This window comes from Natrix helvetica (genome assembly GCF_964273705.1).
Source record: "Natrix helvetica genome assembly, chromosome: 2".
NCBI lineage: Eukaryota > Metazoa > Chordata > Lepidosauria > Squamata > Natricidae > Natrix > Natrix helvetica.
The window spans coordinates 270,012,100-270,039,286 of NC_138552.1; the positions used below are offsets into that span (position 1 = coordinate 270,012,100).

The 27,187-nt window shown below is 43.4% G+C and overlaps 1 protein-coding gene across 4 annotated transcripts; it reads left to right on the top strand.

Annotated features, from left to right (window-relative positions):
- The first annotated feature begins 5,230 nt into the window (after nt 1–5,230).
- Nucleotides 5,231–26,957, top strand: ESCO2 (establishment of sister chromatid cohesion N-acetyltransferase 2). Of its 4 annotated transcripts, XM_081942373.1 has the most exons (12): nt 5,323–5,341; nt 6,235–6,401; nt 8,682–8,741; nt 9,433–10,363; nt 13,253–13,316; nt 13,815–13,860; nt 14,934–15,060; nt 15,202–15,333; nt 15,447–15,536; nt 21,729–21,872; nt 25,243–25,424; nt 26,168–26,957. In XM_081942373.1, exons 3-12 carry the CDS (start codon nt 8,698–8,700, stop codon nt 26,298–26,300), a joined length of 1,893 nt encoding a protein of 630 aa, XP_081798499.1. In that variant the 5' UTR covers nt 5,323–5,341; nt 6,235–6,401; nt 8,682–8,697; the 3' UTR covers nt 26,301–26,957. The 4 variants fall into 4 exon arrangements, with proteins under 4 accessions (XP_081798500.1, XP_081798499.1, XP_081798498.1 ...); XM_081942374.1 differs by lacking the exon at nt 6,235–6,401 and having other exon boundaries at nt 5,231–5,341; XM_081942372.1 differs by lacking the exon at nt 5,323–5,341 and having other exon boundaries at nt 6,159–6,401.
- Nucleotides 26,958–27,187: the final 230 nt, after the last annotated feature.

A 27,187-nucleotide genomic window follows, 5' to 3' on the forward strand; every position in this document is an offset into this window, starting at 1 on the left:
AAGATGTGTGTCAGCGTTCCAAATATCATGCAGAATTAAATCATTGTCCAAAGCAAAGTTATCCTTAAAACTCCAATTTAATAAGACAGACATGTTGGCATTATGCTATGAAATTTCAACTCTAATGTACATCCTGTGGGTTCACTCAGTTGAAAGTTCATCATCTATCCCCACACCCCATAATTCATCACATGGTCCAATCTTCATCTTCCACGCTGGCATGTACACCCCTCTGCTTCCGGCCAGATGTCGAGGTGCGGAGACAAAAGGCGACCTTGAGCTTCTAAGAAAATCCATAACAATACATTCCACAATCCTACTCCTTTCTATTCCCCCCTCCCAACTACTACACTATTGAAACAGCATAAGAAATTAATAAAAAGTGTGGCAGGCCAAAGATCCTAAAAGGAACAGAACTACAGGCCTGACAATGTGGCTTGCTGCCAGTCTCTGGGGTTCCTCTCCAACAAGGATCTTCTTGTCACTCCTCTCCAACACTTAATGCTTAACATGGCAGGTCTGTGTTGGTTTTTTCCAGGCTGCAAATAAACTGGCTGGGCTTTTATATATTTCTCTATTTTGAAATACCACCTTTGCTCAATTGATGCAGGTTTCTCTGATAAATTGTAGGGAAACATAAAAAATGCATCTAGCTAATTGTCCATCACCACAGATAGCACTATTAAAGGAAGAAGAAAAAAACATCTGCTAGATTTATGGATTGTAGATTTATGTTGGTTTGGGAATCATGTGCTTAGCACAGCCAGGCAAAGAGGAAATTGGGGTCCAGGGAGCACAGCGCGGAAGCATGTGGGACGAGAACATTGGTGGGGCAGAGGGCAACATGATCAATGTTGCAACCTTGGATCAAATAAAAAAGTGGATGGACCAGTAAATCACATTATTGGAGGAAACCACTTTGGAGTAGTTTGCCTGGGATACTGTATATGCAGAAAAATAAAGGGAGATAAAGAATAAATCCACAAAAAGACAAAAGAGTGCAACTCAATTTTGAGTGCAAAATATTGGAATCAGAAGAAAAAATGGCAGTTATTTGTAAGCATCCTTAGAAATAATTGTATCCCAGTAATACTCTCTCTATGCCATCATCTTTCTCTTATGTCTTCTTCTAGCATTAAACATGATTCACCCATTTTGGCTACGAGGCTTTAGTATCATCTGCTTTGATTCACAACGTTTTGCACCCATTTATGTCTTTACCCAGGGATGAAATGCTACCGGTTCAGGCCAGTCCGCCCAAACCAGTAGTAAAATAATGCTTTTAAAAAGTAAAAAAAAGATTCCAACAAATCGCCCGGCACAGCTGATTGTCATAGCTGATCATCGGAACTTTTAAAAAACTTTAAAGCATTTTTACTACCTGTTAGGTAGTAAAAAAATGGTTTTAAAAAGTTTTTAAAAAGTTCCGACAATCAGCTGTGTGACAATCAGCTGTGCCACGCAATATATATTCGCAAGAAAACAGAAAATCCTGCTTTCTAGCAAATCAAAATGGCACAGCACAGGTGTTCCCCCACCTCACTGTTCTACTTACCTTGGCAGGCTCAGAAAAGGCTGCTTAGGATGCTTGAGAAAAGGCTGCTTAGGATGCTTGAGAACTCCGAGGGAGTTCACTGTTCCTCAGATACCCGGGTGTGAGTCGCTGGGTATGAAATGGGGCCCAGGGAGGCAGTGGGGTCTGCTGATTGTATACTTGGCTCCTCGCTATACGTCAGCGGCCCTGCCCGAGCTCCTCGAGCTGGTCTCGGAGACGGCGGTTGAGATACCCAAACTTCTGGTTATGGGGGATTTCAACCTGCCGTCGACGGGAGCAGCGTCCGAGGTGGCTCGGGAGTTCATGGCTTCCATGACAGCCATGGGCCTGACCCAACTAATTCAGGGCCCCACATACGAAGGCGGCCACACACTGGACCTTGTCTTTGTATCTGAGCAGTGGACGAGTGATCTGGGAATAGGGGATTTAGAGATTACGCCCCTGTCATGGTCAGATCACTCATGTCTCCGGCTGGACTTCCCTGGCGCTACCCTCCACCGCGAGGAGGCGGAGCCAGTTTGTTCAAGCTGGTACCGCCCCAAGCACTTGATGGAACCGGATAGGTTCCAGACGGAGCTTGGGCCTTTACCTGTAGCCCTGACCCGCGCTCGGTCGGAGGACCTAGTCGACGCCTGGAATAGGGCGACGGCGGGGGCCTTGGACCGGGTTGCGCCTCTGCGACCTCTCCTACGGCAGCGACCCACCCGGGCTCCCTGGTACACCGAGGAGCTTAGAGTGATGAAGCGCCATAGAAGACGTCTAGAGAGCAGGTGGAGGTCCTCACGCTCCGAATCTGACGGAACACAGGTAAGAGCCTATTTACGGACCTACCTTGTGGCATTGAGAGCGGCCAAACGTAGACATTGTGCCGCTCTCATTGCGTCTGCGGATAACCGCCCTGCCGCCTGTTTAGGGTGACCCGCTCTCTCCTGTCGCAGGAGACGCGGGGGGCACCCTTGCAGGGAAGAGCAGAGGAGTTTGGGGAATATCTGCAGGACAAAGTCACTCAGATCCGGAGCGGATGGCCCCCCCCCCCAGTGGACCGGACGAGCCGTCATCAGTGAGTCTTGTGAGCCCACTCTGGGAGGAGTTTGACTCTGTTGCCCCCGAGGATTTAGACGGGTTGCGTGGACGGCTGCGACCCACCACATGTTCAATGGACCCGTGCCCCTCCTGGTTGGTACTGGCATCCTGGGAGGTGACGCGAGGCTGGCTTCTGGGCCTGGTGAACGCCTCATTGAGCGAGGGTTCCTTACCGGCTGCCTTGAAAGAGGCGGTGGTGAGGCCCCTGCTCAAGAGGCCTTCACTTGACCCAACGGAGCTAGCTAATTACCGTCCAGTCTCCAACCTCCCCTTTTTAGCGAAGGTTGTTGAGAATGTGGTGGCGCAGCAATTTCCACGTCGCCTCGACGAATCCGTATATCTAGACCCACGCCAGTCCGGCTTCCGACCCGGGCACAGCACCGAGACAGCCTTGGTCGCGTTGGTGGATGATCTCTGGAGGGCCAGAGATAGAGGTTGCTCCTCTATCCTGGTCCTATTAGACCTCTCAGCGGCTTTTGATACCATCGACCATGGTATCCTACTGCGCCGGCTGGAGGGGATGGGAGTCGGAGGCACCGTTTTACGGTGGTTCGGCTCCTACCTCTCCGGCCGGATGCAATGTGTGTTGACTGGGGGGCAGAGGTCGACCCCGAGGCCACTCTCTTGTGGGGTGCCGCAGGGGTCGGTCCTCTCACCCCTTTTGTTCAACGCATATGTGAAGCCGCTGGGTGAGATCATCCGTGGTTTTGGGGTTGAGTACCATCTGTACGCTGATGATACTCAGCTGTACATCTCAACCCCAAGCCACCTCAACGAGGCTGTCGAAGTGATGTCCCGGTGTTTGGAAGCCGTCGGGGTCTGGATGGGGGACAACAGACTCAAACTCAACCCCTCCAAGACTGAGTGGCTGTGGCTACCGGCACCTCGGTTCAGCCAGCTGATTCCATCACTGGCCATAGGGGGCGAACAATTGCCCCCTGTGGAACGGGCGCGCAATTTGGGCGTCCTCCTAGATGCCCGGCTGTCAATGGATGATCATGTGGCAGCCGTGGCAAGGGGGGCGTTCCACCAGGTTCGCCTGGTGCGCCAATTGCGCCCCCTTCTGGACCGAGATGCCCTACGCACAGTCACTCATGCACTGGTGACGTCTCGCCTGGACTACTGTAACGCTCTCTACATGGGGCTTCCCTTGGGACGTGCCCGAAGACTGCAGCTAGTCCAGAACGCAGCCGCGCGGGTAGTCATGGGGAGTACTAGGTACTCCCACGTAACACCTCTCCTGCGTGAGCTGCACTGGCTGCCTGTAGTCTTTCTGGTGCGTTTCAAGGTTCTGATCACCATCTTTAAAGCGCTCCATGGCATAGGGCCTAGTTACCTGCGGGATCGCATCCTCCCACATACATCCCTGCGGCCAATTCGCTCTCACAGGGAGGGCCTCCTCCTGGTGCCGTCCACGAGGCAATGCCAACGGGCGACACCGAGGAGTAGGGCCTTCTCTGTGATGGGCCCAACCCTCTGGAATGACCTCCCCCCCCGACATTAGAACCATTACTGATCTCCGCTCCTTCCGACAGAAACTGAAGACACACCTGTTCCGACTGGCTGGTCTGGCATAATTTATAACGTCTACCTCCTGGCATACACATTCTTACTGGTTTTTAGAGGGATAGTGTTTTAAATTAACCTGATATGACATTGGGATTTTAAATTTTGTATCGATTTATTTATTTAGCCGTACAGTTTGGCATATTTTATCCTCCTCTTATACATGTATTTATGTAGTTATTACTATGTTTTAATTTGTTGTATTTTGTTACGGACTGTACACCGCCCCGAGTCCCTTTCGGGAGAGGGGGCGGTATATAAACGCTAATAAATAAATAAATAAATAAATAAATAAATAAATAAATAAATAAATAAATAAATAAATAAATAAATAAATAAATAAATAAATAAATAAATAAATAAATAAATAAATAAATAAATAAATAAATAAATAAAGCGCGCATGCATGCATGAAGCAAACCAGTAGCAGACTTCAGAGCATTTCACCCGTGCCTTTTCCCTTGCAGCTTATGGCTTTGTTGGTTAATTATTTAATTATCAAATTTATACAGCTGATTCTTAATGTACAATTGATCATGTCCTGGATTCAAAGTTCTGATTTCTCCCCCTTCCAAGTATATTTTGGGTGCTTGGCAACATGCCTACATTTATAGCCATTTTTAGGGCCCTGCAGCAGTGGTGGGTTCCGGATCCCATTCCAACCGGTACAGCAGGTGCTGTACGCACCGTGCGCGGAAGTGCCAAAGACTTAAAAGACCGGTGAGCTCAGGGGGGGAGGAGGCTCTGAAACACCGTATCGGAACGGTATTCAGTGCTCTGGGCAGGCTCCGGTACGCCTGTACCGGGGCGTACTGCCTGCAACCCACCACTGCCCTGCAGTCACAATTGCAATTTACAATGGTTTTGCTGCAAACCAGCTTTTACTTCCAATCTCGGGCAAAACTTCAGCAATAATTTTGCTTAATGACCGTTGCAAAAAAGGTTGTAAAATTTGATTGGTTGTATAGTGACCTGCTTTATGACCATTACAACCTTTGACAGAAAATTTGGCTTAATTATGGTCATGTTGGAAGAAATTTCCCCGGTTCATTTCCAGCTGAGACATACCACAGTTGTTGAGAAGAAATGGATGCCGAAGCCAGCTGTCAGAAAGTGAATTTCTTTTAATGTAGGAAGGTAAGAAGCAAAAAGTAACACAGCTGGAGCATTCCTGGCTTGTAAGCAGCTTGGAAATGTGAATCTGAGCCTTTTATGCTTAATTCCCCTTTGAAACTCCTGCAGCTTGATGGGTTTTGATGGGTTTCTGATTGCCCAGGGTTTTGTTTTCTGTTTTACTGGGTTAATCTTGGTCCCAGGTCTTTTGTTTTTCCTGTTCTTGGGGTTTAAATGCTGTCAAAAGGAAGTTTCGGTTTACCTTGGAGAGCTTATTTTTTGCCTGATTCCCCTTATCTTAATGGCTCTACTTAAGTGGTCAGCCTTTGTTACTTTAGTAAAAGCCTTTAGCAGGCTGCTCAGTTTTCCTTTCAGCTGGTGCTTCTTGGTTTTTTTAAAGGGGGAAGAGCTGGCTTGAGTCTCTGGGCATTATCTGAGGTTTCTGGTGATGTGAGATTTCTCCTTTTGGGGTGTACTTCCCACAGTCACATATTGAGGACTACCTATATATACTGTAGTAGGTGCCCATCACAAAGAATGACTTTGGGCAGCATATAAAAGATTACACACGGATCTTACAGAATAACAGAGTTGGAAGGGAAGGGTTGGAAGGGAAGGGTTGGAAGGGAACTTGTAGGTTATCTAGTCCAGCCCCCTGCTCCGGCAGGAGATCCTTTGCCCCATTTTACAATCTTTCTTGTCCCAGTTGTTAAATGAAGCTGTTAAGTTGGTAACACAGTTAAGTAAACCTAGCTTCCCCATTGATTTCAGAAGGATACAAAGGGTGATCACCTGACCTCAGATCACTACAACCATCATAAATATGAGTCAGTTGCAAAGCATCCGAATTTTGATCATGTGACCACAATATCCTGCAATGGTATCTGAAAAATGGTCCTGTGTCACTTTTTTTTCAGCGCTGATGTAACTTCAGTCATTAAACAAATTGTTGTAAACCAAGGTCTACCTGTTCTTGGAACAAAAATCAAGATCCAGTTCCAAGCTAGGAATAAAATGAAGGCTGATTGGAAAGAAAGATTCTGTTTACTGATGAACTGGGGCAGCTGACCAAATGGAGTTGAGAGAGAGTGGGTTTTTATACCTTGTTGATTCCTATGGGGTCACATAGGAGTCATGGCTGGCTCAAAGGCAAAAGGGGAAATGTAAATCCTAGGTGTTTGTCTAAGTTAATCTTGTCTTGTCTAACCTTTGGCTTGCCTAATTGTGTTGCTTATCTGGAGTCTCCTGTCTGACCTAGTCTTTCTGAATGGACTACCAAACCTGCATTTCTAAAAGCTGGCCACCTCAGTTTCTGCTTGGGGCAGGGAAACGGGGGTTGATTTTTCTGCATTTCTCCTCAAGGGGAAATATTCTATCCTGCCTTTTTAATATTCCCCAAAATATTTCATTCTGTAGGAAGGGTGGGTGGGTGCTGAGTTAAACACGAGATAAATAATGAATATTTGGTGAGTCACTATTTAACCAATACCCACTGGAAATGAACTTGCTAGCTGTAAAAAAGTAGCATTTCTGTTTTCTTAATGTCTGTCAAATCATCTAAGATCGCCGACTGCCGTTAAGTTTAATGAGGTAAACCAATTGGCTGGCTTGATCGTATTTAGTTTGCTGCCATTCAGCATGGCTACCACACTCTGAAGTAGTACACAAGGCTATAGACAACTGATTTCGGAATTACTTAGACAACTGGATTTGAAGACCTAAAGCTAATGTCCAAAATATATTTTATTGTCCTTATTACTATAATTACAGTACGCGCCTCCATTCAGCTTCAACAGGCTGAGGAAGAACAGCCAAAAGCTGAGCTTCTTACCGCCCCTTTGAGCATGCTAGCATAGGCATTGGCTAGCAGTTTAGCCAATTATCTTTAAGGAACTGAGGAAGCGACCAATAGGAAATAGAAGGAGCTAAGGCGCGCGCGGGAGCAAATTCGAACGGCGGCAGTCAGTGTCTGAAGTCGATCGGAGTCTTTTCACGGCGGGATATATTTTTTCTCTCCCCTGGCCGCTCTCTCCTGACTGAGGTAATGTACGGAGGGACGATCAAGAGATCGGCTTTTTAGGTATCGGGGAAAGGGAGACGGGGATCGGAACAAACGAAACGGGCAGGGAAGAGAAATGCTGAGAATGACTTCGGAGTATGTGCTTCCTTGTCGATGTGTTTCCATGCGGCTTGCAAGGCGATCGGGGGCTGCAAAAAATCCGGATGATCGCTGGGTGGGAACAAAGAACCGCTCTGCCATTTTGTGGCCGTCCGGATTTTTTTCGCAGCCCTGAAAAATCTCCTTGGAAAAAGTGAGACGAGATCTCGGGAGTTCTCAAGCCCGGTCAGAAACCAGATCGCGGATTTCGTAAAATTTCCTTGCCTTTTCCCTCGTCGCTTTGATTTTGCTTCCTAGAAAAAGTCAGGAAAGGAAATTTCGGTCAAATTTCTCAGTAAGCCAACCTCTCTGCCTTAAAAAAAATGAGGCTGTGAGGTGGGGGGGAGGAGAGAAATGTAGACTGGACAGAGGCATAGGAAAAGTGGTGAATGATCTCTTAGGAAAGTCCTAAATTAGGCCCTAAGCACCTCTCAACTGCAATCTTATTTTCTATTATTAATTCTGCAGCGTGAGATGAATATACACTCAACTCTGATTTTGTTTACTATATAAGTAGTAGGTATGGTGAGTGGGTAGTACCCTGGAAAAAATTAAGATTTTCCAAGGGTTTTCATGAGAATTTTGATTTCTTGGTCCTTCTCACCCAGCAATAGCTTTAGATGTTTTGGATTCCTGCTGCCCCTCTGTCCTCAGCCACAGCTATGACAGCTGGGAAATATAGAGTATTGTTGTCCAAGGTTCAAAATACTTATGGAGTAGTGCCTTCTTACTGGTTCTCGAAACTTACAGACAGATGTCATATTCAAACCTATCTTGAATGTTTAAAGTCAGTGCTCTGCCAAAAAGCTACAGTTGAACATATATTGAATGTCTATAATGTTTGAAGTTTTTTCTTAGGAATCAGATTATTGGTTTATTTAATGATACTGACGTCTCCCTAGACATTTTTCACCATTTGTAGCAATGCCAGAGATTAAAGCTGAAATCTTATGCTTGCAGAGCAGGTGTTTACCACTGAAATTTGTTTTGGCATGCCTATATTTAACCAAGTATATTGAAACCGCTATTAGAAGTGATGAATACACCAAATTAACTGCTACTCTGTAGGTGAAGGCAGTATAAATTGGCATAAGAAAAAGGCAAGCAAGGACAAATGAGAGAATCAGACTCTTGTGCCAGCTTTGTTAATTTTAAATCTCCTAATGAAAAACTGCACTTTCTAAAACATACATTTGTAATTTACAGGCTCTTTACTCAGATTATGGCAGCTGTTACTCCAAGAAAAAGAAAACGCTGTTATAATAGGTGAGTTTTAAAATCCAGTTATAAGAATGCTGTATTTTTACTTATTTTATTTATATCTACTATAATCAATCCTCATCGATTAACACAATATAAATGAAAATAATTTAAAATATCCACAAGAGGCCTAAAAACTAAATAATAAAACAACTCAAAGATAAAATAATTCAAAAATAGAAGCAGACATAACTGAATCTGTTTGTATGCCTTCTGGAACACTTCGGTTTTTCATCTTCCTGAATGCCCACCTGAACAGGAGAAACTAGAAGTTTCCAGAGAAACCCTTGAACTTCTTGTTACTACTGGAAGTATTTTAAATAAACTTTATATATATGTATGTTGATTTATTTTGGAAAGCTACAAATCAGAATTGTATATGAAGTCATCTTCTGTTAAGTACATAAAGCACATTCAACTGTGATAGATTCTTCCTCATATTTAATATTTTAATGTCCAAATTAAGACAAACATTGAGGTAAATTTACACTTCCTGTTTAAAGGAACAATGCTCATACCCAGTGAAGTTTTTAATTCAAATTCAGTTTTAAAAAAAGATTACATTCAATAGAAGTTTTATTTTAATGTCATAGATTCTAAACTTTTTAAGTAACAAGTATTATTTTTAAGCTATAATACAGTATGGTTGCTGAATTAGTTCTGAGATAGGTAAAGAGTAAATGTTTTATTTTTGTAGTTTACAGCTAGTAAATGAGACTCCAGCGAAAAGGTTGAGGATGGAATTCACTGAAGAAGCATCTCCAACAAAAAAACCTCCTAGTTTGCTCGAAAGGTCAACCAGCTTGGAGAACCTTAGTACTTCACCATTGCAGAGAGCAGATGCACCAAAAGTAAAATCAAATGCCTTCCCACACAGAACATCTCCAGTGTCGGGCACTACATATAATTCCACTGTGCCAATCAATTCCTTTTACAGTAAAGTAAATACATTTCAAAGTATATTGGAAAGAAAACAAGCAAAAGAATGTCATATAAATTCCAGAAATGATTATGCAAATTTACCTATTGCTAACAAGACAGAAGTGATACAGGCCAAGATTCAACCTCTTAAAACTTCCAAACGCTCAGCTGTTTCCAAGCAAGCCAAGACCTCATCAAGAAGTACCAAAAAAGCTAAAATACAAATGGCTGTACCTAAGCCTAAGGGGAAGGAGAATAAAAAGGTAGAAAAGAAAATTGAAGGTCCTTCTAAAGTTCTAACCATGAAGTTCAAACCTATGTTAAAACTCCAGATAGGGGCAGCATTTTTTGCCACTGGAAAGAGGGGGAACGGTGACTCTAAGAAGGTGTTTTCTCCACGAAGGTCCCTCCAATTTATTAACAATACCACAGAAAGCAAGAAGCAGGACAATCTTCTCACAAATACCAACATGCGCTTATCTTCTGAAAGCAAAGCAGCTAAAACTGGCAGGGAAGAAAATCAAGCGGACGTATCCCCAAAAGAAAATATTGATATTGTGGATAAGAAGGCCCTGGCATGTAATAAAAATCATATTAAGGACCCTTTGGGCGACGTGAAATCATTGCCAAATCCTAGACTTCTTCAAATTCCTCACTCTGGTTCTTTGGAGTCCCCAGTTCAGAAAGAAACTGATGTTGGGAAAGAGGTATGCATAATTTATGAATATTAGTAATTTGTCTAGTAAGTTTGATTGAAAACAGATTAAATTCCTTAATTCGGTGACTGATTTATAGACCTGCATGTTCTGTCAAATTAGCATAAAGATAGGGTTTGTCTCTTGAAGACCCTTGAAGGTTATAATGTGGATAAACACTGATTTATTTGGAAAGACCTCATAATTTGTAGTTTTAACAAATATCTCATTTTATTAAGAATTTCAGAGTTTTGAAAGATCCCACAGTCCTGCCCAATCTCAGCCCTATCTTTATGCTAATTTGACAGACCATGCAGGACTACAAATCAAAATATTTCATATCTTTATTTTTAACACTATGTGCTTTTAATTTAAGATGCAGCTAAACTCGGTTAACAAAATCAGGAATAATAAAATACAAAAACTATATTACATCTGACTGAAAAACATTCATTTATCTAAGCTATGGAAAATTAATCAGAATATTAAAGTTGAATAGATATCAGTTAGGTTAAACCTGGTATCATCATATGTAAGGTATAGCAAGTTTAGAAATCCTGTGTTCTCTGTGTACAGAATCTATTTTGAGGACATATAAAATATTTCTAAGGACCTTTAAACTGATAATTCACCCTAAAGATATTTTCAAAAGTAATTATCTCACTAAGCCTCGGTGGTGCAGTGGTTAGGGTGCAGTACTGCAGGCTACTTCTGCTGGCTGCCTGCAATTTGGCAGTTCAAATCTCACCAGGCTCAAGGTTGACTCAGCTTTCCATCCTTCTGAAGTGGGTAAAATGAGGAGCCAAATTGTTGAAGGCAATAGGCTGACTCTGTAAACCGCTTAGAGAGGGCTGTAAAACGGTATATAAATCTAAGTGCTATTGCTTGACCTGGACAAGAGCAATATCTAAAACAATGGCTTCACTCATGTTCCTTTCAGCTCTTACATATTGTATCCATCACTATTAAGAATATTTGAACTTGCCCTCTTGTTAAATGAGTTAATTGTTATTTTTTGTTACTAAACAATATTAGCTGGCTTCTCAGAGAAGCTGGAATAAACAGAAGACTGATTACTCTGTAAAATTAGCAGATAGAGATTTTTATTCAGCAACATCCCATTCATGATCAAGCCATGAATTCTTTTCTATTGGAAGCCATGAATACAATTTTAAAAGATGAACTTTTCAAACACACATGACTTTACTTCCTTTCAGCTACCTGACTTTCATGGCTGATTGTTAGATTTTATCAAGATAATAGGAGATTAGGAAAATACTACTTGCCTTAGGTAGGTTTGTCAAGTCCTTTTAAGCATTAAGTAAGTAAGGAAATAATCTTTCTCTGAACATTCTTTGTTCCTCCCTCATAGGAAAAGCCATTAATCAAGCTGGCCACTTTAATCTATTAATTAGTCATAACCTCTAGGTAACCATAATATGGATGTACTTACTTCATGTTTTTCTTTATTAACAATGGATTTTCATTATTAGGATATAAATTTGCACCTATCTATACTCTTATGTTTCTATGGGACTGCTTTATTCTGTGGGATATTATATCTTGTACAATAATAAAAATTTGTCAGGAAGATCTCACACCTGTTGAACTTGAACCGAGATGCTGCTTTCCAGTTGTGAAAAAAATGCAAGAGATGTCTTTATATTATTAAAACTCAGGCTAAGTATCACCAAAGCATATGTCTGAACATATGCAAGTATTTCCCCAGCTCTTGTAACCTCTCTTTGCATCCTCTGATTGACATTTATAAAAAAAAATACATCACTTTAAAGAAAGAAGTAAGCAAGATGAGATCTTCCTGTTCTCATTACATATATACAGTTTATACTTGTGATATGAAAGAAATAGACTAAATCTTGAGACAATGGGAATAATCTGTTATTCGAGTGCTTGTCCCATTATTGAACCCACTCACCACTTACACTATCAGTGATTACCAATTAATCTCTTCCCTTTCTCTATCCAAGAAAGATTTTTAAAAATCTTATTTTCCTGATATTTTATTCCAGAAGTGATCATTTGGTTTTGAGTTATTTTAATTTGCTAAATTCCCCAATAAGCATATAAAAATGGCCATTAATTGTGCAGCAAAGGAGACAGAACAACAAGTATTCCAAATCAGTTGGGTAATTTTCTCTCTCCCGTTTATTTCAAAAGTTGTAAGATATTTTTCATAAATCCAAGCAGCAAAAGCTGCCCAGCTCTGCCCCATAAGATAATCCCCTCCCCCACCCGCCGTTTCTCTTCATCAACCAGAAATCCTTTACAGTATTCCAAAATTAAGCTGTATCTTATAGTAAGTTTTATTCATTTTATTTTATTGTACACTGTCCAGAGTTCCTCTTTGCAGGAGATGGGCAGTTGATAAGTAGACAAATAAGTAAAAAACAAGTTCAATGCTCATCCTGTTTCTCTTGTACAGATGTGTAAAGGGTATATTTTTAGCCATAATCCTATTTTCCTTTGTTGTGCCAAAACATTGTATTGCTACATTTGTATTATTTTTCTGATTTCCTTGCCAAATTCTATCGATGCTTCATTGATGAATCGGTTCTTGAACTACTTGCTTTTCCACTATTCTTTGTACCTACTTTTTGTTTTTCTCCCATTGAATTGAATGGTGTTATATCTTCAGTAAATTAATTCTTTAAAATTTCTGTGTAGCTGCTAATTATAATTATTGAATAAAACATGATCATTTAATGGCCTTTTTGACATTTGCCTCATTAATAATTTAATACATTGTACTGTTTATTAATTATAGTTTAATTTTATACTTCCAGAACATATATTTTCATAATCTGTCGGGCTCAAGGTCCCAATAGAATTGGCACCAAGGGAAGACTTCAATTTGTATAAAAACATTTTGTTTTTTTACAGGTTTTGGAGGAAAACTCAAAGAAACCATCTGACAGTACAAACAAATATAAGGTTACCTCTTCCAGTAAGTTATTTATAGGTGATTATAATCTCATTGTTTACCAGTTGGCTTCCAGATGAATTTCATGGTGCCATTGCCACCTTTAGGGTCTGAAACATATATGAGAGATCATATTCTCCCAATCTGATCAGACAGAAGAAAGCTCTTTCCAGGTCTTGTATATTATCTGGTGTGACCTTGGGAATGGGTACTTTTAGCCATTGCCTTCAGACCTTGATATCTCTTTGGCATGAAGACCTGGTTTCCATCACTCCTAAATTTCAGGAGGGTAGTTGATATCTACGTGCTCCATCTACTGCAGGAGAAGAGCTTGTTATAAGTGATAGTTGAAATCTAACAGGCTTATGACTTGGTGGTCAAGCTATCTTGATCCTCAAAAATAGCTTAAGTTCTTCCGTTTGAGATCTGGAGCGCAGTGTTATGAATAATGCAAATGGGTGGATATAAATTTTATTTTATAATAAAATAAATTATTTTTTTCCCAAATATCATTTTTGGCAGACAATGTCCATTCTTTGTTCAGAACATTTTCCAGCAACAAAAAAAGGTATGTCAGTTCTGTAATATTCTCAGTAATTATATAATGTAGATGAAGAATTTCCTATGGAGGTAAGTCCTTTCAGCAAATGTTTAAAGTTATGACAACGCTGAACAAGTGGTACTTATGTGGTCTTTGAAATTTTGGCTGTTGCAGCATTCCCACAATCACATGACTGGCCCACACTTAGAATGGTTGCAATGTCTTGCAGTAACATGATCGCCATTTGTGACTTTCCTTGCCAGCTTCCCATAAGCAAAGTCCATGGGAAAGCTGGCAGGAAAGCTTCCAAGCCTTGCTGTTGTTTTCTCCTGAGGATCCAGTTATGGAATATGAGATCCCACTTGCAGCAGGTTGCCCTCCTGCATTCTATAGCGCACACCTGCCTGGTCATACTTATACCACACTACAGTATCTTCCCACATTATGTAGCAGCCCCTGCCCTTTGCAGCCTTGCTTGGGCTACATACAGTAGCAGCCACTTGCCTGCCACCAGCTTGCTTGCAAGCCACTTGGGATATGTAACTTCCTGCTGACTTCCCCATTGACTTTGCTTATGGGAAGCCAGCAGGAAATGATCCTTGTTAAATGACCTTAAATACTCACTTGACAATGGCAATGGGGACTGGCAGGATTGCCATCACCAAGTGATGCCATCATGTGACAAGGCACTTACGAACACATTAACAATGAAAATTACCATTAAGTAAGGACTACTTGTATATGAACTGAAGATATTGCCCTAGTATTCAGGTTCACAGTCATTGAATTGAGCAAGTAATCAATCTGTTATTTTCCTGTTACTTTTCCTGTTACATTTGGATATTGATTCTTATTATCCTAGTCAGCATTGGCCAATATCCAGGGGTGAGAATTGTAGTCTAAAATAGTGCAAGGTCTAGTGGGACTGATTTCTTAAATGTAAATGTCCATGTTGCAACATTCAAAATTAACATGGCTTCTGCTGGGAGAAAATGTGTTTACTTCTTGTCCTTATAGCCCTAATATTAGTCTTAAGAAATGAAACATCTATATATTTATGAATCTATTGGTAAGAAGCAAATACTATATCTTTGTTTCAGCCTACAGACTCTTCCAGATGAACAACATGTAGAATTGAGTCCAGTAAGGCAGAATTCTCCCTCCAAACTAAAAATCAGCAAGAAGACAAAAGTACTGGCCAAAGGCTTGAAGGATCAAATGATCATTGTGAGTAGAGTCCTTGCAGCCACAATGTTCACAGACGTGCCACATTTTGTTTCTGAATGTGCATATGAAAGTGCTCAATGCTCTCTCCTAATGTCCTAGAATGGACAGTATGACATGTTAATCCACTCTGTGCCTTTACAGGATGCTGGTCAAAAACATATTGGTGCCACCATCTGCAAATCATGTGGCATGGTTTATTCAGTTGCCAACCCAGAGGATGAAGCACATCATGTCCAGTATCATCAAAGATTTATGGAGGGAATAAAATACACAGTAAGACAGAATTTAGATATACCCTAGAGTCTGTTCTTTTTTAAAAATTTATTCTTAGCTAAATTTATTCATCTAAATCTGTTTTCCATATTCCTTTTGCCCTTTTTTGGTAGAGCTGGAAGAACGAGAAAATAGTTGCAGAATTCTGGGATGGAAAAATTATCTTGATTCTACAAAATGATCCAAAATATGTCATCAAAAAGGTGCCGTGCTAGAGTTTTTCTAACCTTGTTCCTATTTTTTTTTTTTTTTTTGGTCTCAAAGTGATTTATCAGTTTCAGGCTTGTTCCATAATTCTTACATTTTGAGGGGGAAACATATGCATACAGTACTCCCAAATGTTAAATAACTTTCAGCCCAAGTTATTACAAAAATTACAAAAGGAAATATTCCAATTTTCTAATAATTTCTGGAATTATCTTTTATTACTAAATATGTTGCATGGTCTGAATTTTTGAAAAGTGATAAATAAAAGAGCTTGTATTCAGTTTTTAGGAGCAATGTTCCATCCACCTATTTTTGGTGTTAACAAAATATCCAGTGCTTACTGCTTCCCAAAAATCTTGGTGGGCCAAATAGAATTCCAGCAAAAAATGCACTTTTTCTCCTGTGTGCTGCTTGGAGAGTCCAAGCATGGGTTAATTCTGTCTGACTGCCCTGGACTGAATTGAAGATCTTTAGCCATGCCTCTTGCACCGGCACCTCAGATTTTCAATTCAGTCTAAGCCCATGGACGTGTTTCAACGTGGCTCCTATTAATAACCTTGATTGGACTCTCCAAACTAGTTCTTTCGCACCTTTAATATTTTGATCGGTGAGCTTTAAAAAGAACCTTTTCTCTGTCAGTTGCATCGATATGCGAGCCAACGTGTCCTGGGCTTCGCTCGGGCGCGTGCGGCTGTCAGGTAGCTAAGGACAATGGGGAGGGGGTCAGAGTGCCGACGCCTCCCTCGGTTTTGGTGTCTTTGGGGTGCAGTGGCAGTGGTTTAGGGCCCAGCCGCTCGCGTTCTCACCCATCGCATCGGAACCGTGTTCGGAAGCCCTCTGATGAGTTGTCCTTGTTGCAGCGGCCATTTTCCAGCCAACCTAAAGGCGGTGGCCATTTTAAGTTCAGGTTTCCCACCTTTTCAGCATGGTGGCCATTTTGTGGCCATTAATTGCATCGCGTCGGTCAGAGTCGGATACAAATTGCCACTTATATTGTTGCAGTCCGACTGTCCCTGCTTTAGCAGAGAGTTGCGGGGGTCTCTCCATCCGGCAGTCCGGCGGGTTTCCTTCCCCACTACTAGTGAGGCTTGTTCCTCAGAGCGGCAGCAGCAGTTTTGACCACTCCCGGCCATATTTCTGCTTTGCCATCTGGGAAGCGCTGGGAGCAGTTGAGCTCGCGCCTCGTGAATTTGGCCCAACAGCGCACCCTCTCTCCACGCTCCTTCCTCTAGACTGTTTGCAGCTTGGTCTCCAGGTGGTGAGTGCAACGCATCTGCCTAGTCAAGGATCCTCCACAGCTCCTACCATGGCAGAAAGAATCCCCGACGAGGCAGACCATCCAGTTCCCTCAACAAGTAGGGGGGGTCGTTAGACAGGCCAGCAAGGCAGCCTCTGAGGCCCTTAGCAGATACCATCAGGCTGAGGGAAGGAAACAGGCCAGTGCCCAGGACAAGGTGGCCATTAGGCGCCAAAAGGCGCTTGAAAAGCAGTTTGAAAAGGCTCAACGTACAACCACATCAACTGCTGGGCTTCCTATTGGGGATTCACCCCAGGTGCCACCCCCTATTGCCACTGAACAGTCCATTGCAGACAGTGAGGATGAGGAACAACAATTTTCCTCTGATGTTTCCATAGCATCTGCAGGATCCCCCAGGCCTTCGTTGGCAGATAATGCTGACCTATTCCAGGGTTGGCTTGAGGCAGAGGAAGATCTCCCACCAGTATTGCCCCTGGCTCCTCAGTTGCCCTTACCCCAGACCGCTAAAAGAGCTCGCCCGGTAGAGGATCAAGGCCCGGCTTGTCTGCAGAAATGCAAGAGGTGATAACTAAGGCCATTTCCCAGGGCATTGCAGAAGGGCTCAAGCAAAAGTCCAAGCGGGCCCGCAAGACTACCTCCTCTGCTACTCAGTCCTGGGATACCACCCATAGGGCATCTTCCCCGCACTCTTTGCTGGATAGCGAAGATTCTGCCGTAGACGAGGATGCTCTGCCTGAGCAGGAATTCTCTGGGGATGAGGGGTTGGTTCCTGACAAACCTGCCTTTACTGGTTTATTTCACCAAACTTCCTTCAAGACTATCATTAAGAAGGCCAAGATGGCTATCCGCTTAGGGGCTTCTGTACCTGAGCAAGCCACCTCTGAAACAGTCAAGCACAGGGAGGGTCTCTTTGACGAGCCCGTGGTTACTCAGGAAATAGTTCCAGTCCCCAAATTATTTCTGAATGTTGTACAGGGCCAATGGGCCCAGCCTGGCACCCTGGCCTCGCCTAGCAATAGTGACAGGAAACTATACATGGTAGACGCTGCCTTGGAGGACCTTCTAAAACTACCTCAGGTGGATCCATCGGTGGAAGCTCTCACTTCCTCTTCCATCCTGCCACCCAACCTTCTAGAAGGCCTGAAAGCGGAGGACAAGAGGTCAGAAAAAGCATGTCAGGCAGTGGCTTGGGCCATTAAGACGGCCACCTTGTCTAGGGCGTCCTTTCTGTGGCTCCACCGCCTTGCCGCCAAGCTCCCTGCTAGTGACCCTAAGATGAGGCAAGAACTTAACAAACTTATGGCGGCGGCTGAATACACAGCCGATGACACCCTTAACTCCGCTAAATTTGCATCAAGGGCCTTAGCTTCCATTGTGACTATTATGGTTACGTCACTGGAACGCCGATATGAGGTCCAAATGGAAATTGGCCTCAGCTCCCTTTAAGGGGACAAAACTCTTTGGTGAGGCCTTGGACCCGGTTCTCGTTGAGAATAAAGATAAAAAGGTCATGCCCTCTGTTTCCAAAAAGGCGGAGCACAAAGGCTCCAGATACTTTAGGAAACAGTCCTTTCATTCCTCTGAGGCCTCTACCAGTTCCAGACAGTTCAACTGTCCATATGCGCAGGGTCCCGATCGGTCCCAGGACCGCCAGTCATTTCATGATAGGGGCCGCGGTCCCTAATGGAGCAGGAGATTCGGCACCTTCGGGAGATACAGGCCATAGAATTAGTGCCAGCGGGACACGAAGGGTCAGGTTTCTACTCTATCCTGTTCCTGGTCCCAAAGAACTCAGGAGGGTGGAGGGGGATATTAGATCTAAAGAAGTTAAATTACCATCTGGCGTACAAATGCTTCAAGATGCAATCCCTCCAGTCAATTCTGGGTTGCATCAGGCCGGGAGATCTGCTAGCTTCAATAGATCTCCGGGAGGCATACCTCCACATCCCAATCCGAAAGGCCCATCGCAAGTTCTTGAGGCTTTATTACGCAGGCAAGCACTATCAGTACAGGGCACTGCCGTTCGGTCTGTCATCGGCCCCCGGGACATTTACAAAGATTCTGGCAGCGGTAGTTGCGTCCCTGAGATCTGGGCGACTTCAGGCGTACTTAGACAACATTCTCATTCAATCGTCGTCCTCCCAGCAAGCAGTCTGGGACCTCCGGTTGACAATGAGGGTTCTGCAAGATCACGGCTTCTCCGTCAATCTGGACAAGAGTCACCTCACTCCCACTACCAGGTTGCAACATCTCGGCGCAATAATAGACACTGTCAGTTGCCAGGTCGCCTTGTCCCAGGAGTGAATCTCCAGCATCAGGAAACTGGTACTCCAGCTGCAGACTTCATGGTCAGCGTCCATTGTTCAGTTATTGACACTCGGCAAAATGATTTCTTGCCTGTCAATAGTGCCGTGGGCGAGGTTTCACTCCAGACAACTGCAGTGGTGTCTTCTGCTCCACCAAAGGGCCAAGGAAAGCAACTCCCCCATGCCGATTCCAGTTCCACTCAATGTCCAGCAGTCCCTCCAGTGGTGGCTCTCTCCAGCGCTGACCAAGGGCAGTCTCTTCCGCAAACCGGATTGCCTCATCATCACGACGGATGCCAGCCTATTTGGATGGGGGGCCCATCTCGGCAATCAGATCGCACAAGGCAGGGTGTCCGTCAGCGATCTCAAGCACAGCATAAACTGGCTGGAGCTAAAAGCGGGAAGGCTAGCTCTTCTACATTTCCAGGTGACAGTCCAAGGTCACCATGTAATGTTGCTCATGGACAATGTGGCCACCAAGGCACACATAAACCGCCAAGGGGGCACGTGCTCCAAGTTGTTGATGGCGGAAGCGGAACGTCTGGGGAAGTCAGCAGAGAAACATTTGTCATCCCTCTGAGCGGAACACATCTCCAGGGTAAACAATGTCCAGGCAGATTGGCTGAGCAAAGCCACGATCGACCACTCAGAGTGGCGCCTACATCTGGACCTCTTCCGCAAGATCACACAGAGGTTCGGTCTCCCGTCCGTTGACCTCTTTGTCACTCCGGAGAAGTCCCATCTTCCCCGCTTCTTCTACAGGTTCCGGTCCCCAGGGGCAGAAGGAGTCAACGCCCTTCTTTGCCACTGGCCTCCGGGCCTGCTCTATGCATTCCCGCCACTCCCACTCCTTCCCAGCGTGGTCCGCAAGATTCTGGAGGAACAGGCGGAGGTGATCCTAGTGGTTCCATTCTGGCACAGGCGGACTTGGTTCACCGACCTGGTGAGTCTCTCCATTGCCAAACCAGGGAGGATTCCTCCGGAGGAGGTCTCTCTCAACCAGGGGGCTCTATCACACCCGGAGCCCCAGTGGTTGCCACTAGCCGTCTGGCACTTGAGAGCGACCTCCTAGAAAGAGACAGACTTTCCACTAAGGTCATTCAAACTATTCAAGCCTCTCGGCGACCATTGACTACCAAGATCTACGACGCCACATGGGCTGCTTTCGCCAGGTGGTGTACTACAACGACCATTGATCCCACTTCAGCCACCATCCCGCAGATTTTGGACTTTTTGCAGGAGGAGTTGGACCAAGGCCTAGCGGCGAACACGCTCCGACAACAGGTGGCAGCGCTGTCTACGGTCCTGGTCCACAACAACCACTTCTCGTCACCCGAGGGTTCACAGTTTTCTCAAAGGGGCCACCAATTTACGACCTCCTATTGTCCACTGTTATCCCTCTTGGGAGTTGAACGTAGTCCTGAGGGCACTGATCGGTGCTCTGTTCGAGCCCCTTCGATCCTGTGACCTGAAACACCTGACTTTCAAAACAGTTTTTCTGACCGCCATCACCTCGGCGTGAAGGATCTCGGAACTGGCGGCCCTGTCTGTCAGGGAGGACCTTTGTATCATACATCCCAACAGGGTCTTATTATGCCTAGATCCCTCATTCATCCCTAAGGTCAACACCTGGTTCCATCAGAGCCAAGAAGTCATCCTTCCAGACTTTTGCCCGCATCCAAGACACCCTAGTGAACACAGATGGCGCAAGCTAGATGTGCCAGGACAATCCATAAGTACATCAAGCGCACGCCATCGTTCCGATGGTCTGAATCACTCTTTGTATCATTTCAACCTGCCACTATGGGGTGCAAGGTCACCTCTGCTAACATTGGCCAATGGTTGCGTGCCTGCATCGCCATTGCCTACCAGCTCCAATCGACACAGGTGCCGCGTCACATCACTCCCCATTCTTATAAGGAGCACTGCATCTACAGGAGCCTAGGTGATTCAAGCACCCATTGACGTGATCTGCGGGGCGGCAACGTGGGCATTGCCATCCCAATTTGTGTGGAACTATAAGTTGGATAAGTTCGCGTTGGCGGACGCAGCGTTTGGGAGACAAGTTCTTCAGGACATTCATTCGGCTGGAGAGACCGTTAACACAAGCGATCTCAGCCCTAGTGACGTTTAGCTTGGGTATGTCCCATGCTTGGACTCTCCAAGCAGCGCACAGGAGAAGTAGTGTTGGCTTACCTGAACGGTCTTCTCTGTGCGCTGCGGGAGAGTCCAACCCCGCCCTGAGGTCTCTCCCAGCATTTATTGCCTTTGGCTTTCCTCAGTCGACATCTTTTCCTTACGGTGATGTTTCGTGACTTGTGACTAACCATTGACACGATCTTGTAACATACTTATGGAATCACCTTTGAACAGACTATCTGTCCACGCCTTCATCGAAAATCTGAGGTGCCGGTGCAGGAGGCGTGGCTAAAGATCTTCAATTCAGTACAGGGCAGTCAGACAGAATTAACCCGTGCTTGGACTCTCCCGCAGCACACGGAGAAGACCGTTCAGGTAAGCCAACGCTACTTATAATTCTATAACTAATTGTTGCTAGAAATGTTGCCTGTTGACACCAATCTGATGAGCTAACTAAATTACTATGGGTTTCTTTTTTTATATAGGCTGATGACATACGCAAACTTGTAGATAAGGAACTTGGTTTTAAACATGTGGTACAGACAGATCCATCACAGACTAAAACATACTTGTTTGTATCCAATGAAAAAAAGATAGTTGGCTGCTTAATTGCTGAGCCAGTCAAACAGGTAAGCAATTTTACTGTTGAATGAAAAATCTATGGTTGAAAGAAATACATTTGTTCTGAAACCAGGTGGGCAAGCCCAGAATTGTTCATATAGTGTTGACCAAGTTCAGTGGTTTGAATCAGATCCTTTTAACTTTTTTTTATTTAAAACATAACTTAAACCTCATTTAAAATAAAATTTTACAACATGAAATAATAACAATAAGGTGTTAATTATTTCAAATAAGAAACAGTATGCCTTGAATATTTAAGCTTGATTTGTAAAGTGTTTATAAATACAATACACACACACACACACACACACACAATGGAAAGTTAAGGTGATGTATCTACAGTGGCTTTTATAATGTTATGAACAGTAATGATGTATTAAAACATTTGATACTGTTTTCAAGAAATTGAGTATAAGACGCACCTTTTTTCCTCAAAAAAGAGGCTGAAAATCTGGGTGCCTCTTATACACTGAATACATCATTTTTTCCTCCCAAAGCCCCACCCCCTTCAACAAAATGGCCGTGCATACCCTTATGGAGGCTTTCAGAGAGCTCCTGGGGGTGGGGAGGACACAAATGAGCAAAAAATGGGTGGTTTTTTGCCCCCAGCAGCACTATAAGCCTCCATAAGGCTATGCATGCAGTTTTTTTGACAAAAAACGGGCCATTTTTTGCTGCTCCCCCTCCCCCAAACACTCTGCAAGTCCCTGTCCCCCCCAGGCTATTCATGCCTTTTTCCTTTTTGGGGGGGAAAAAAAACCCCAGGCCCGTTTTTGGGAGGTTTGCAGAGTGCAAACACTTTTTTTTTCCTTTTTGGAAAGCTCTTTCATTGATGAGAATTACATTGATCAAGTGCTATGCCAGCAGAAACAAAGTCTTAGGTGCTGCAGATTGTCAGCTATTTCCTTCTCCAGCACATGAATAAATATACCTGGAAACATCTACCTATCTACCTACTCTTTTTCTCTACCTACCTACCTATGGTATTTCTCTCCCTCCATCTACCTACGTACTTATCTAGTCTCTCTCCCTACCTATCTACTGTATTTCTCTCCCTCTCTATTTCTCTCGCTCTCTATCCCTTTATATCTACCTACCTACACTCTCTCTCCCTACCTACCTACTGTATTTCTCTCTTTCTCTTCCTCTCTATCCCTCTATCTACCTACCTAATTTTTTTAAAAAATTGCCTCCTCCAAATCTTTGTGCGTCTTATGCTCCAGTGCATCTTATACTCCGAAAAATACGGTACCAAACATCTGGTAGAGGATGTCTTATTGGGCAAAGTTTTACTGCTTTTAATTTTCGGAATCTAACAATTAGTTCAGGAAGAAATAAAAGACCAACAGAATAGCAGTTAGAAGGGAACCTGGAGGGCTTCTAGTCCAATCCCCTATTAAAGCAGGAAACTCAGTAACATTTCAGACAAATGGTTGTCCAATCTCTTCTTAAAAACCTCCAGTGTTAGGGCACCCACAACTTCTGGAGGCAAGTTCATCTACTGATTAATTGTTCTGTCAGAAAATTTCTCCTTAGTTCTAGGTTGATTCTCTCCTTGATTAGTTTCCATCTATTGCTACTTGTTCTGCCTTCAGATGCTTTGGAAAATAATCATCTCCTTAAGTCCAAAATAATGTTTCTTCTTTCTTTAAGAGATGGCTGCAGTTTTTACAGCAATGTTGCAGCTACTTCTGGGTTGCCCCCATTTCTCTGGGAAATCAGGAGACCTGGGCACCTGATAGAAGGGAATTTGCTGTGATAAACATCTTTGAGTTTTACCTCCTGAATAATAATGGGCAAATAAATCTTTGCAATTTTAGTCCTTCCTTATCCAAGAGTTCTTTGGTAGAGAGGTAGGATTATCTTTCTAGGACAAATGCTCCTTATAGTAACTATCTTGTTGAAGGGGAGGTACATTATATTGCCAAAAGTATTAGCTCACCCATCCACATAATCAGACTCAGTTGTGAGCGAATACTTTTGGCAATATAGTGTAGCATGTACTGATGTACTCTGTTGACCTTAGTAAGAAAGGATGGCATGTTTTTGCAAGAATACAAGATGTCTTATTTTGGATCCTTGCATTACCCTCTGTTCCATACGTAATAGAAAGAAAAAAGTGGTTGCTTAGTATCAAATCCACACCTTGGCCTGAGATTTGGAGGCAACTTATTCTGGGGTGAGCTGCTGCCTCATTGGCAATCACTTCAGCTTCCCTGCAATTTCTGAAGACTGTTTCCCTCTCCCGTCTTGCAAGGAGCATGAAAATCCTAATCCAAATAGTGAGCCTTTTTTTCAATGGATTACTTCCTTTGTCAAACGTGTCATGTGACATCATGATTTTTATCCTCTTTGCTAAAACGGGGGTGGGCGTGACCAGCACGTGACAAATCCGGTCTGCGGACTACAAGTTTGACACCCCTACTTTTAAAAGTCTGCAAGGCACTGGGACATCTCGATGTGCCAGCAAAATCCTCCGCCTGAGCTTCCTTCTCAGGAGCCTTTCACAAAATGATATGTGGACTCAACGTCAAGCAGTGTGTTGGACACCATTGATGAAACAATCAAGAAGCAGGGAATTATCGAAGTTCATGATAGTTCATTTTTACCTAAAATTGTGGCGTTCAGCAGGGTGTGAAGATGTTGTAAAGATAATTTTTGGAAGCTGTGTGTACTGGTGGGTCAATTCGTAAAGAGTTAGGATACTTGAGTAGATGCAGCCCAACATGCGCTGTATCAAATTTGGGAGGCAAATATTTATTTTAAAGCCTGGTAAACCATCCTTTAATATCTATTAGCAGGGACGTGCGGGCAGGGGAGGCAGAGCCTCACCGCTCTCATCATTAAAAGAAAAAAAAAAGGGAAAAGGCACAAGTGGTCCGATTCTCTGCCTTCCTGAGTCAACATGAAGGGGACCGCGGAGCACGCTCCGCTGGCTCGCACTCCACGGTCCCCTTCATGTTGACTCAGGAAGGTGGGGAATGGGACCACATGTGCACACGTCCCATTCCCCGTTCCCGAGTCAACATGAAGGGGACCGCAGAGCGCGAGCTGCGGGATCACGGAGTGGGCTCCGCGGTCCCCTTCATATTGACATAGGAAGGCGGGGAATGGGACGTGTGCAGGAGCGCGCTCTGCGGTCCCACGGCTCAACATGAAGGGGACCGCGGCTCGCGCTCCCCGGTCCCCTTCATGTTGACTAAGGAAGGCGGGGAATGGTACCACGTGTGCAGGAGGCTGAGGCTGCCTCAGCCTCCTGCACACGTGGTACCATTCCCCGCCTTCCTTATGACGTCACCAGCTTCACCAGCCATAAACCTCACCGCACGTCACTGTCTATTAGGTACTGTTTAAATAGATAACCCTTCTTTTGTGCAGGCTTTCCGAGTGCTTTCAGAGCCTGTAACAGAGGAATCCTCTACTAAAAACAGCCTAGAGCATCAGCGTGCCTGGTGTTGCTCAACAAAGCCAGAGAAGGTCTACTGCGGGATTAGCCGAATCTGGGTGTTCAGCCTGATGCGGAGAAAGCACATTGCCAGCCGTTTGGTGGATGCGATGAGGTAAGGAAGTAGTGCTGGGTCCAGTCTGAAGTTTTTGTAACCCAAAAAATAGATACAGTCCTCGAATTGAGCCCAAAATTTCTGTTGCCAAGTGGGACATTTGTTAGGTGAATTTTGTCCCGTTTTATGACATGTCTTGCCCCACTTGTACAGTGAATCACTGCAGTTGTTAAGTGAATCTGGCTTCCCCATTAATTTTGCTTGTCAGAAGGTTGCAAAAGGTCACTGCAACTGTCATAAATATGAACCAGTTGCCATCCAAATTCTGATCACATGACTAGTCATAAAGTGTGAAAAATGATCATGTCACTTTTTCCAGTGCCGTTGTAACTTTGAAAGGTCAGTAAATGAACTGTTGTAACTCGAAGATAACTTTTATTTCTTTTATGAATGTTGTAATACCATTTCACCGAAAATAAGACATTCCCAGATAATAAGCCCAATTGGGCTTTTGAGCGCATGCACTAAAATAAACCCTCCCCGAAAATATTGTAACACAGCAGCAGCTTTGGGGTGACCACCTTCACCACCTCCTGCACCTCAGAAATAATAAGATAAACCTCCCCGAAAATAAGGCCAAGTGCTTATTTGGGGGGTGAAAAGAAAATAAGACCGTGTCTTATTTTCTTTTGAAACACGGTAATTAATTTAAACTTTTATTAAATAAAAATAGTAAACCTAGATAACTACAAAAGGACAATTATATTCTTAATTTGCTTTGATGCGTTTATTTTTTCTTCCAGGCAAACATTTTTATTTGGCTGTTACCTAAGCATCAATGAAATCGCCTTTTCAGATCCAACACCAGATGGAAAGTTATTTGCAGCAAAATATTGCAAAGTACCCAACTTCCTTGTTTATAATTTCATTAGTTAAGATTAATTTATACAACTACAAAGTAGAGTTAATGAACCCATCTCTTTCAGCAAGAGCTATTATATATAAAATGTGGTCAGTGCTGTTATTGCATTGCTTTCTGCTTTAAGGTGTTAATGTAAATTCGAGTTAGTATTTGATATGTACATTGTTTTTAAAAAGTTAATTCTGAAAATCAAATTCTGAAATTTATTGTAACATTTAGAAGGGATGAAAAAAGAATGACGACTTTAGATCTTTATTGGTACAACCTTCGGTATATTCTAGCAAACATACTCAATTTCTTGCAGACTGATGACTGTTTTAGTAAAAAAAAATATCTGTGCTGAAACTGAATAAGCAGAGGTGGAAAATGTGTGTTAAGCTACATGTTCCCAAGCTAATTTCCAGCACTTTTTACCAATGATTATACCACCTATGGCTGTTTAGCAACATCTGGAAGGTTATAATTTTTATGGAGGAAATAAAAGAGGAGGAGGTAATGTAACGCTGCTATGAACTAATATTTTAAAATTATTTTGCACCTGTTCATGGAAGCACATTGCTGAAACTAGCTTTGAAAGTGTTGGAGGCGACTGCAGGGTAGAACTGCAATTCTTGCACTAAACATTGTTGAACCAAGTTTGTTCAAATAAATATTTTTCTCTATTAATCATTCTTTGGTATCTATCTGCAATAGTGAATGTCTGTTTACAAAATTTATATACTGTCCCAATCAATCATCGCTGGCTAAGCATAAAAAGTGGACCTGCTAGTTCCACTTTTGAGTCCTTTATGATCAAATGTGATCTTCATACACATTTGATCATAAAATAACCTGTCTGCTAGCACACAGAAAAGAAATGAAAGAATCGTGGAATCCAAATTTTAACACAGCCTCTTACTTG

Coding starts and splice junctions, on each gene's coding strand:
- ESCO2 (XM_081942374.1), top strand. CDS start 8,698: ATGGCAGCTGTTACTCCAAGAAAAAGAAAACGCTGTTATAATAG. Junction 8,742..9,432: donor AGAAAACGCTGTTATAATAG/GTGAGTTTTAAA, acceptor TTATTTTTGTAG/TTTACAGCTAGTAAATGAGA. Junction 15,061..15,201: donor TGAAGGATCAAATGATCATT/GTGAGTAGAGTC, acceptor GTGCCTTTACAG/GATGCTGGTCAAAAACATAT.